General features: G+C 34.5%; 1 protein-coding gene and 1 long non-coding RNA gene across 2 annotated transcripts; one reads left to right on the forward strand and one right to left on the reverse strand.

Moving 5' to 3' along the window:
• Positions 1-5,103: 5,103 nt before the first annotated feature.
• LOC130895339 (uncharacterized) lies at positions 5,104-5,687 on the forward strand. Its single transcript, XM_057802576.1, has 2 exons — positions 5,104-5,181; positions 5,237-5,687. The coding sequence occupies exons 1-2, from the start codon at positions 5,173-5,175 to the stop codon at positions 5,639-5,641; spliced, it is 414 nt and encodes a 137-aa protein (XP_057658559.1). The 5' UTR covers positions 5,104-5,172; the 3' UTR covers positions 5,642-5,687.
• A 3,470-nt stretch (positions 5,688-9,157) lies between these two features.
• Positions 9,158-9,600, reverse strand: LOC130895403 (uncharacterized). Its single transcript, XR_009059461.1, has 2 exons — positions 9,527-9,600; positions 9,158-9,478 (listed from the first exon to the last, which is right to left on the reverse strand). It is a non-coding gene; the product is annotated as an uncharacterized LOC130895403 (long non-coding RNA).
• Between the last annotated feature and the right edge of the window lie 3,578 nt (positions 9,601-13,178).

A 13,178-nucleotide genomic window follows, 5' to 3' on the forward strand; every position in this document is an offset into this window, starting at 1 on the left:
AGAGATTTTCTTCAACCTGCACAACACGTTTTTGACAACTGGGACAGCGACCTTGATAAGTAGACCAACCGCTGAGCTTACTGAATACGGCAGGTAAATAATTTAAACATTTATTGAGACCGAGACTAACAGACGGGATACAAACCGCAGGCGGCCTTTCAGACCTACATGCTTCAGAAAGGGCTGATCAACAATCGAAGTAGCTCAGAGGGTGATTGGCACCTTTTTGGAACAAGAGAACAAGGCAGACACTTCTACGCGGCGCGACCAATCGTGATGCTAGCAACACTAGCCGTATCGAACGTCTGCAACTCAGTCAGGTGGGTGGACATTCTAGAAGCTCTTCAAAATCGCTTGGAGTTCCTAGACTATTCGACCCAAGTGGTGGAGGATTATCTGACAAACAGGCGAATAAACTACGAAACGACAGAAGGACAGGTGACAAGACATTTACAGTCGTTCAAGATTAAATACAGCGAAACGAATACAGACATGACTGCCTATTGAGGTCGGGACAGACGACATCGACTCTAGGTGCGTAGTAAAGTATTTGGGAGTGACCTTAGGTACTAAAATGTCTTTCTAGCCCCACATACGGAAAACGGCATCCTTGAGCTGCTTAATAGCAAATAGTAGATGAACGGACCACGGCGAGAGAAACAAAGGCTGCTGATGGCCGACGACTCACTCGATATTACTGTATGGGGCGGAGGTCTAGTCTAAGGCCCTAGAAATAAAGAAATATTGTGAATCCATGATGATAGTACAGAGACAAAGTGCGCTGAGAATCGCCAGCTTCTACTAGACTGTCTTTGCACAGTGGTGCGTGTAATCCCCATAAGAGGATATACAAAAGAAACTTAGGTACAAGACGGCAACTACCCAATGCACTAGAGAGCAATATAGATGTGGCAACAACGGTGGACAGGAAAAAATCAGGTAAATGGAAGCGACGACTGATAAAAGACATTAGACTATAGACCGAAAAGAAGTCCGTAGATGTGAACTTCCACATTATCCAGCCTCTAATCGGACACGGCTACTTCCTACGTTACCTCCACAAAATGAAGTACAAACACCTGGGAGTACGTATTGTGAACATGACTCAGATCATGCCAAACACAAGTTCTTCGTGTATAATCACTAGAGGGGTTTGAGAGAGACTGTTGGCAACCCAAACCCTGATAATATTGTCCTGTTGATGCTTAGGCATAAGAATGTAGATGGCTGCTTGGTATTATAATATCATAGAAAACGAGCAAATGGAACAACATATATGGACAGATTTCCCAACCAGAAGTAATATCATCATAGTACCTGGTTGGACGAAGATGACAAAAAGTGGCGGTTTAGTGGGTAGGCTACGGGAGTCCCACATATCCATCAGCTCTCCAGGGGAAATCCGTTACTAGGATTTCGAATCTTCTTAAAAACAAGGATTAGGAATGTACTAAACAGGACCAAAATTGGAACCAGGTTGACCTTGGCTTTGCAGTGACATATATCTTGCACATATGTCTTGCAAAACTAGCTCTACTTGCTTCTTGTATTACTGACTAAGAGTTTTGCGAGTCTTTTAAATTAAAATACTATAAATTTGTAGACAAAAAAAAATCTATTGTTATTACTTTCCGATATACACTCAACAACAAAAAATTGGACATAAATACAGATTTGGTTTTGTTTCGTTTTGTTGGGTTTCTTAAAATATATCAATTTTTTTATTTAAGGTAAGAATTGGTTAATTCATAGGTGATTTACCCCAAATCTGCCACAAATGAATATTTTATTGATTACTAACAAATAAAAATGAAAAAAAAATTAACACATTTTTCAAAGTTTTATCCTTCATTTTTATGGTTTAAGGTTTTATGGCAAATTATGTCATTCTAATATCGAATATTTACATTTATATACAACCCTCATCAAAATTATTTGTTAAAACCAATAAACACATGAACATATATACATAATTTAAATATATGGCTAAAACCCATTTCAGAATTATTATAATGTATTTCCTCAAAAATATCGTTCAGTTGAAATCCAGATTGCTTGTCCATAAAGTAATGTTCCTAACGAACAATAAATAGCATATTTATTGGCATTGAATAATACATCATTGGAAAGCTTAGACTTTCCTCCATTTTCGACATAATAGCTGTTTGAATTGATGAATTTTGCATGTGATGTATCATCTTCTTTATGACTTGGTCGTAGAAATCTGCCGCCACACCGCCAAGGTAGCTTAAAACCTACTTGGCTTTTTGGACGTTGAGAAATGCATCCATCTCAAGGGTTGTTTTGATTCAAGAAAGAGATAGTAATCACTGAGGGCCAAGTCTGGGCTGTAAGGGGGTATGAGAAAGTATTCTATCTAAATCTGTACGTCCTTCTTCGAATTCTCTTCACCATTTGTGCACATGATGCACACTACGTACACTTTTTAACATACACCTCACACAGTTGAGAATGAACGTCCACCAAAGAAACTTTTTTGCACACAAAAAACGAGTTACAGATCGTAAGTCGCAGCTGGCGTGAGAGTCAAATGAAAGTTCCATCTTTCATAGCTACCATTACAAGAATGAACATTGTATACAGGTTAGTATAAGTATAATAAGTATATAAGTATTACAAGAGTCTTGCGAAACTTTAGCACCCATTTGTATTGGTTATTATTATTAAATTATAACATTTCAAAATTTAGCTACTGGAGACATACCACCTATGGAACAAATTAGCACCATAAAATGTACATTTATGAATTAACACATTTCTAAATAGGTACATATATTACAAACCTTGGTTTTTGAGATGTCTAGTACGATATTCTGTTTCAAGATATTTATGTAGTAGAGATGCTCAATTTTCAACTTATTTTAAATAATAATATGTAATCTACCAATATATCAACTCGGAGAGAAGAGTGCGAAGAACTATTTTAATATTTTATTATGGAATGAACAAAATTAAATAATTGATTTTAACTAAATCGACTAATTTTTCTTTCGCCGTCTATTTTGTTTTCTCTATTCATTAAGTTTCGTCTTTGTGTACCTACTGTTTGTTCTAAAAGAGTAATCTCTAAACCGTTACATGTATTTTTCTATTTAACCGCAAGACAAACAGTTTCTCTTCCATTTGAATAGCTCGGCCATTCCTTGATTGACTATTGAAATATAATCAACATAACAGATGCTTCCAATGACTGATGGTTTTTATCAATTCAACTAATGCTCTTAAGATGGCGGATAAGGCGGAGTCTTCAGTTTATCTTGGCAGATAAATTGAAATTGTTTGATGAGAATGGGCTTGTGATCTCGACCGCTTGGTTATTGAAAGAACGGATTATAAAAACATTGTTGAACGCTGGAAAATTGAATTAATTTCGATGACAATACAATACTTTTATTAAAATTGGGTTGAAAGTTGATGAATGTTCTGTAGAATTTTGTTTTCCATCAACTATGAATCATAGGTAATTTTTGGCTTCACAATTACTTAAGGACAAATAAAAAAGTCTTTAAATATATCAAAATTTATTATATATTGTATTGAATAGATTAACAAATTATTTAATCGATTCGATAATATTTCAATAATACTAATTAATAAATGATAATAAATCCAAACAATATGGCATAAAAAATTACCTCTCGTGACCGTATCTTGAGATATTAAAGGTGAAGATCTATTTTTGCCAATATTGTAGATCCCATTGTTACTAATATAGGTGATTACAAATTGTGTTGGTACTATTTTTTATAGGTAATAAGTTTAACGAGGGAAAAAAGCAGAAAGGAATAATAATAAGGCTCTATCTAAAATTAATGTGTAATCACATATATCTCTTCATATGCAAAGTGGTTAATAGCTCTTTGCACTGTTTAAATTGCCATGGAAAAAATCACAAATACATAAATGAAATGAAATTAATGAAAATAAAGAATATACAATTATTTCTTGAAAATAATATCATCCAATTGGCCGCCATATCACCTATTTCTCTAATAGAAGTTTTGTTTTTGGTCAATTCACATAGGTTCTACTTTTAAAAAATCCCTATGAAAAGAAACTAGCTAGAAATAGGTGTGGGCTACGAGGAGGCCCCGAAATATCTCCTCTGTGTGTAATCAATTCGTTGATCTCTCCGCACAGACTTGCTTACTTGCACCGTGGTCTCTCACTTCTACTTCATGGTCTATTTTTATTAACAGTTCTGCCGAGTCCTTAGAAGTTCTTAACCCATGATAATCAAATTTACATTTAGACTCTTTGAGTAATGACGTTGTTCTCTTGTGAAGTAATCCCATGTGAACCGCTCCAGACTAGCCTCAACCCCCTACGCCAGTTACAAAAGTGCAAAACCTTATGACCAGCCTTACAGTTTCATGGTATTTAACCTTCGCCACCTTATATATTGCAAATACCTTCCGAAATAGTTTTTCGAATTGATCAAGATTTTTTTATCAATTTCACACACAGTTGAATGGAATATCCATCAATAAATAAGGCGATTTAGAAGTCCATATGGACCTTAATAATTAAGAATGAATGCAGCTAAAGGCGTAAGAAAAAACCTCATAATAGAAAAGAGCGAACTTAACTAACTAAGTATGATATGAAAAAACTAAGGGAGGTAGAGAGAAAGAGAGCAATCTGTGTATATGTCCGTTAATATGTATTGAATAACATTAACACCAGAGTGAATTTTATAATAATTCTTTTAGGGTGTATTTACTGCATTATTCTGTACAACGCATGTCGTTGAAATTTCCAATAATGAACTGCTTGAGTCATAAATGATGCTTAACTTTTCCTCATGCATTGAGAACTTCTGAGTTAGTTGATTTGATTCTCATTGGTGGAAGTGGACTAGAGTTTGCTAAAAGTTAGATCATTTGATTTAAGAAATGAGTGGATAATTACGACCAATCATATCGCAAGTACGAAATGATATACCTAATTGACAACTGTTCACTTTACAGACACTTGATTTATTGAAATTGACATACCTCAAGTGTCATACCTTGCGAATGATCATTCCGCTAGTACTTGATCTATAGTTATTAACATACCTAACTTCATTACTGTTCGATATCTTTTGACAATAACATTGTCAAATATTCTTTGTGAGAATATATTCAAATTTCTAGTGAAAAATACATCATGATTAAGGTAAGCTCCATTTTATATCACGCTTTATTCAAATATTGAGTTTTTGTAATTTCAGAGTGAAAACTCTTCCAGTTTTATTCTATTTTTACATAGAATCCACACGCAGTTAAGGAAAGCTCTTGAAATAGTAACCAGCAAACCAAAAATGTACAAATATGAATGTAGTCTGAACGAATGCCTGGAGCATTTAAAAGCTGAAATGCAGGAACTCGTCAAAATTGCGAAGAGGCACCCGGATTATGAAACATGTGAATCAATAGTAATCTGCAGACCCAAGAAAATATACAGACATGAACCTAGTATATACGAAAGACTGGAACGTATCAAAAAAGACCTAAACGAACTTCTGAAAATCGTCACGAGGAACAAGGATTTCAAAGTTCAGATGTCGGTGGCAGAATTATTCTTTATTATTGAGTTTGATATAGAGAGAGTTTTCAACAATATCTTTGGACGTTAAAATCAATATTTTGTAACCAATAGATAATATATGGTTCAGATATAAATAGTGATTTCTATTTATTGTAATCCATATTTGCCGAGGAATTACATATCAAAACAAACATATTAGAAAACCGGCACTATTTTGAAAAGCTTTTTATGTTTTTCATTTGTACAATTATTAAAAAAAAACAATTTGAGAATCATTTTTAAGAAATAACGTTTGAAACTACTTTCTGATAAAATTTCGGTTACTATCGATGGCAATGGAAGTTATTAAGTTACGAAAGCTTGGAAAATATTTATTTCAATACCCATATCAATAGAAAGTATACGCCTTTGTTTTCAACTTTGTGGTAGAATGTCCTTTCAACTGGTCATCATCTTTTAAGTACCGACCATCAAGCGAGGTCCGGACTGTACAGAGGATGGTCGAACACTGCCAAAACACTTTGGCATTGTGAGGTAGTGAAAAAACACAGCACCTTCTGATAGTAAATCTTGGCATTTGTTCTGTATAGGGTGGTCAAAGTTCTTAATGCTATCGCAGTAAACATGTACATTGATTGTTTGGTCTCGTGGTGAGAAATCAATAAGCAAAATGTTGTTTCTGTCTAAACATCGTGCGAGGTTCGAGGTGTTAACATCTCATCCCCCGTGATTATTCGATGAAGAAAATAATCATCGTCTTCATTGCAGCGTGTCAAAAAGTGAAGTCAATTATCCATCCGTTGTTTCATGTGCTGTTTAGTAAGAATTTTGGATACCCAACGTGAGTTCATAAAATTACAGTTTCCCAGTAAAAAGTTGATAAGTTAGTGATCACAAAATTTGCGGACATTCCATAGCACTAATTGTGAACCTTCGGTTTTGCTCAAGCTTCTCTTCAATTGCGTGAACTAGTACATCAATAACCAAAGGCGAGAGTCAACATCGTTTTCATCGTTCACTTCTCCGTTGAACTGTCTGAACCATCTCATATTTAATTACTCATAGCATCTTGCAATCTCGTATTTCACTTCATAGATCTGATTTCACAAGTGGCATTTTCAATTAAAGTTGACATCATTAAAAAGCACGAGAAAGACCACGTCGGCAGCAGCAAATAAAGTAAATTTTTTCTGCTGGAGGCAGAGGAACTGCAAAGCATGCTCGTAACTGTGATCACAGTGCTGCCAATATAGAAATAGGAACGGAGCATTGTGGATATATATAATTTCGTGGGTTCAATAATTGAAAATGTGAAATTTATCGACATTTCAGCTTTCGTTTAGAAGCCAATATTAAGAGAGGTGGTGGTTATTTGTTCATTGATCCAGTGAAAGTGATTCGCTTTCGTGCCTACTGCCTACTGTATGCAACAAACCGCTCCCTTGGGTCACTTACTAGGAACTTTATTGTAAAAAAGGAATAAGTATAAAGAAAATATTCTTACTATCGAAACAAACCACATTCACTAAAGGCTTAGAAACACCTGTTTCTTTAAGTATTCAGTAATTAGGTCAAAACGTCAAAAATAACTTCTTTATAAAACGCCGTTTTTTATCAAAATAGACTTAAAATCAAGTACATATATTCTCCTTCTCATCTTTTTAGGATTCCGTTTTCTAGTGTGCTTCTACTCTCTCTTTCTTTCGTTAATATTTTCATTACATATAATTTTTTTTCTTTATTATCTTGCTTTATCTACGTTTGTTTCGAGCTACTTCTTCTAAGTACCTTTAAATTAGATTTCTTCGGACATGTTGTTTGACACCGCGATATGGCAATATACTTTTCAAAACCTTGGACATCAATAAAGCCCCTGAACCCGTTGGATTACCACTAATGGTATTGAAAAAAGAAAAAGACGGTTAACAACGACTACCGTCCGATTGCTCTAGTCCCAGCCATTGCCAAGGTCATGTAGAAAGTCTTTAATCAATAAATCTTGAGATATCTTGTAACTACTAACATCATCAGCGACCATCAATGCGGCTTTCATTAATAGATGAACCAAAGATCTCCTGTCCTTTGGCGCCAACGTATGGACTGGAACTATAGAAAAATATGAGGAATCCAGAGCAATCGCACTGGACATATCGAAGGCTTTTGACAGGGCTTCTGAATAAATTAAAATCGTGCGGTTTGTCCTCCTGACTCGTCGACTGGCTTAGTAGCTTTCTTAAAGACCGATCTATCCAGGTGCTATCGATGGACACATATCAGAAAGGTTTAAGGTTAATGCTGGTGTTTCCCAGGTATGCATCTTGTCACCTACTCTCTTTCTCCTGTACATCAAAGATTTCCTCGACAAAACTGCAAACCCGATAATAGTACATTAATGTCGTCATTAAAATCAGCGGCCTCAATAAATTCGACTAACACCCAAATCTGTAGGTAGCAACAGTTCACCACCATCAATACCAATCTTGAGATCATTCTGGAGTGATGTGGAAACAATCTAATCGAGTATAATGGAGTGAAGACTCAGGCTGCTGTTTTTACAAAGAAGGCTGGTATTGTAGCTCAGAATTTGGTCCTATCTCTACATAAAATATCACCCTCACCGCAAAATCACTCGATACCGTTTGGGTATCGAGCTTGGAAGCAATATTTCCTGACATAGTCATGTGACCCAATTAGCTAAGACAGCTTCACAAAAATTTGAAGCCCTCTTCAAAACCAAAAAGCTATATACTCCGTAACAACTTCTAATCCTCTATAAGACCCAGATTCGTCCATTTATGAACTATTGCTCGCAAATTTGGGGCTCGGCTCCTCAGCATACCCTGAGGATGCTCGACTCAATACAGAAGAGAGTAATACTCCCACGAGTACTATTTTAAAAACCTTCTCGATAGGTTCATGAACGCTGAGGGCTCGGGACTTTTTTCTTTGGAGATGTACAAGCCTATAGAATCAGCTACCAAGGCAAGTCTTTCCCGAACATTACAACCTACAGAAGCTCAATATCCACACGGTAGGCATCACTCGAACTATTAGAGTGTAATAGGGTTTACCCTCTTGTGTTTGCTTTTTATATAAAAAAATTCTTTCTTTTTTGCAAGTTTCTTATCTCCTCTCAATCTTTATTTGTAACGAGAATTTTTGAAAATTTATCTCATATGCTTCTGTCAATTATACGAGAAGCTTTTTCGTTGATTTTTACTTTTGTTTGAGAGTATTTTTCAATAATTTTCTCATCATCTTTATCTTCTTCTTTTATTTTTTTCTAATCTAATTGTATTTGTCAAAATATTCTTTAAGGACTGGAATTATCTCTTCTTATTAAAAAACTTAGTTTATATATATTCACATGTAAAATAATAATATGTTCCTTTAAAGTTGAAAAGAATAGAAAAGTGTCATCAATGACTTACTGATTTTTTGTTCAAAATAGACAAAAAACTGGTGAAATACAGAAGATATATGCAAAGAACGATTTTAGATAGATTAGTGAGCGGAAAAAGAAATTGATACTGTCAGAGAATAGAAGAAAATGGAGGTACGTAGGCAAGCGGAATTAATTTAATTCAAATAAAAATCATTCGTAAATTTGAAGCATATATTGTGTGATGGTTACAAAGTATTCATTCGCTCAATGTCTACAAAGTTTTTTGAAAATTTTTCCAAAATCAATCTCAATAATGAAATATAATTCTGTGACCGCAATCTGAGTTTTGAAATCTCTAATCCTCTTGGCAATTTCGATGACCTCTTTCATGTCACTTTTAACACGTTTCAGGTTCTCGTTTATAATAAATTCATACATGTAGATTTGCTTGGGTTTGGCGGTCATTAATATTTCAAGAATTTTCCTCAAATCCTTGAGCATCCTGCGTAGATATGGATCGTACTTTGAATAAACTCTACCCTGAAATTTCCAAAATTCGATAATGCTTAATATAAGATTGGAGCTTACCTTAATCATCTTGTATTTCTGACTATAAATTTAAATATATCTTCAAAATAATTCTTGACAATTTTCAATGAAATGTCATCGGTCATGAACTGATTTATGTATGTCAGTTATCAGAGATCAAGTGATTGAAAATTGTAAAGTATATCTTCACTTTGATATTTAATAGTAGTTTTATCTTCTCGGAATAAGAAATAATTCGTATATACCTATGTTGGTGATTTTAACGTTATTTCGTGAATCTGTTTTCTGCGTTTTAAAATAAGTCCAAAGGTTACAAAAGTCAGTTTTTCGTGAATATCTTATTTCCCGTTATTTCAATGCTAATTGCAAAAATCATATCACGAAGGATATTGAACTTTTTATTTTTTTTGTTCGATTTTGAGACAGTTGAGACAAAGTGCTGAAGGCCTCAACTGTTGAATTTTCAAATTGTTTTGTCTCACGTTTCTCAGTTAAAATCGGCATAACACCAAATATACCTAAAAATTTTGACAGATCAGCTGTCAAACTTATTCAGTGAATCCATCAAAATCATATGTTAATGACATTAGTGGATGTCAATAAGCTAACGAACCCATTTCTTAGGTTTCAAAATTCGAAAGTATATGGAAGTTAAGTTGGCCTTCATCGATTTAGTTGAAGTAGGTCTTTAATTTTTTTTACTATGGTCCATAATTTTTAATGAATAATTTTGTAGTCCTGTTTTGTGTATATTTCCAACGGATTATCATCATTTATCTATATTATCGCTTTTTGTTGCACATATATTTAGAATACCTGGCTAACATAAAAAAATAAACACACTTAAACATATAATTAAGGCGTGAGTGAGATATTTAATTGCGATAAAAGACCCCAAAAGAAAGATCAACCGCAGATCTAGCACACCCACTAAACTAATTGCACCCCCTGTGGTTACTAAAACACCCCCTTAGTCCGAAAGTCACACCCACTGTCGTCGCCACTGCATATAATTAAAATGTCAAAATAAAACACAGTTGTGAAAGTGTATGGAGACGCATAGTGGTCGTTGAGTTGGTTTATTTCACCACAGTAGCATACGCTTTTGTGAATTTATTTAGTTTCACTCTAGATAGAGGGTGACAGAACAGCATAGGGGTGGTTTGGATCCAAAGATACATGAATGATTGTTACTGTTTTACAATGATATACGTTTTCTTTTGATTTGTCTAGTTTCCTTTTATACAATATTTTTAATTTGAATCTATCCTATTACAATATCCCTTCAAATCTTCAATTACCTATATTTTTCCTATTTATTCTCCTTTATCGTGATATATATGCATATACTCAAGATCAGATAATATTTAAACAGGTTATGTTTAATACAGAAAGTATTTTTAGTGATTTTTAAGCTAAAACACAAGACAAATAGATTGCTGAGTAAAACCGAAACGGTTTATACAGAGGTCGGCATGAGTTATGCAACAAATTTGCATTAAGAGAAAAAATGCAGCATCAAAATGAATTTATTGAAAGAAATCACAAAAGCGATTCGAAAAAAGGTTTAAATTGATCAATGCATTTACGGCAACATTTCTAAACCGAGAGGCAAGTCCGTCGAAACATGTCAAGCTGTTCGCGACGAGCTTCAAATTCTTTTTCAATTGCAGTTCGATGATCGGGAAGGGTACGTAGTCCTCTTGCAAAAACGGGGCACTTGAGAAGGCCCTACAGGAAGAAATCACAGGGTGTTAGGTCACATTACGAATCCTCGCCAGCTTATCCTTTCTCCAAAATAAACATTAAGGTATTCCCCCACGCATAACGCGTAGTGCAGCGAAATGTCGGATGATCACGAGTGCTGGATCGTTGTCCATTTTTCCACGTAAATCTTCTAGCATTTACAGATAAATTCAGCCCTTCAAGTGATCAACGGCATGGTAACCTGCCCACACACATCCACATCCCCAGGCAGGCTTAATTCTTCTTCAATGAAGACGTGAGGATTCTGGTCGTTCCAGTACACGCATTTATGCCGATTGATCGTACCATTTCGTAATCCACGTTCGTACGAAGATACCACGTAATAAAAAAACTCTTTCGTGAAACGTGAACTTGTGATCAATTAATCATTCTGAAAATGAGTTTAATCAACAAACACGTGTTATCATGATACAGATACTGTCTGAAACATCTTTTTTTAATCTTTTTCGACAAAATTACCAGACTTATGAGCGTTGCTGGACTTATACCCATTTTTCGAAACAGTTGCCTTATTTAATCCGACCTCTGTATTGTTACAAATAATATTAGAGTTTCGTAAGATGCTATGCTAATTTTCTAAATTCAGGAGGTGCTTTCAAATGTCTCCACTCACACCCAAAAATTTAGAGGATTTAGTCCAAACGACAGGTGTGCGATCCAAAGGAGTGGAGGGGTTTGTCGAATATTCCTAATAAACAATCATCGATATTTTGTATATATACATTGACTAGAAAAAAGTTTGTTGCATTTGAATATGCGTGTGCTTATTCGTCAAGCAGTGTATAGTTTATGAAAAATTACAATACCATATATTGAGAAGCAAGACTGCATGCATACTTTAGACGTGATACGGATAAAATAAACCACATTTTAGAATATCCCAAATAGATTTATTCCTTATTTACTTATTGACTTAGTCTTCTGGTATTCGCTTTTGGATGCTTGTCAATAATTTGATAGGTTTGACCTTCCAATTATAGATTTCTCGCAGTACTAAGTCGTTAATTTCGCAAAGTTCTTGTGAACGGAGGTTCAGCAAACAAGCTTCTTGGCTATTTTAGCGTCAATAAACCCATAAAGAATCAATCAGATACCCTGTATATAAATGAAGCAAGAGGAATTTCAATAACTGAATAATGTATGTAATTTTATAGAAAATATTTGATGTTTATGGGAACTCCAATGGGTTCAAAATAATGAATGGGTTTGAATATTTTTCACAAAGGTTCCTTGAAATATTTATCGAAAGAAATAGCCATAGAATATGTGCAATTCTTTCTTGGGACATCAGATCGGAATAGAAAATTCGAATAATAGATTTAAAACCGCACAAGTTACTAGGAAAGGTGACTAGGATGGTGAACCATCTACAAAGGATGGATAACACAGTGCTAGTTAAGAAAATTTTGGAAAGTATAACGCCAGGAAAAAGGAAGGTCACGAGCAAAATGGGACAACACGCTAGAAAAAATGAGAGGTCATAGGTCGAAGCGAAAAATCTGGCGTAAAATAGAAAGGGCAGGAAAATGTGCGTATATAGGGTGAAAAGAAAACAAATTATATACAGACGATGAAATATATATAATATGAAAAAATTTGTACTTACGTCTATGAAGTGGAAACGTGCGGAAAATCGAAGCTGTAAAAAATACAATAGTGAACGAAAATCTTAAATTAGAATATTTGACTTTGGATTGATTGTGTTTAAATTTTAGAAACGGGAATTTCGGTATTTTAATTTAGAAAGTCAAACTCATGCAGTTAGTATATTTATGAACAATCATATAAATCGGATTTTCTTGGAAATGAAAAGAATTTATTCAGAAGGTGACTTATTTTTTAATGAAACAACGCATTACTATAGATACTGTTTTCACAGTCTCTATAAATCCACATTTCCAATTTTTAGCTCAAAAATCGCTAA

This window comes from Diorhabda carinulata, chromosome 1 (assembly GCF_026250575.1).
Source record: "Diorhabda carinulata isolate Delta chromosome 1, icDioCari1.1, whole genome shotgun sequence".
In the NCBI taxonomy this organism is placed as follows: domain Eukaryota; kingdom Metazoa; phylum Arthropoda; class Insecta; order Coleoptera; family Chrysomelidae; genus Diorhabda; species Diorhabda carinulata.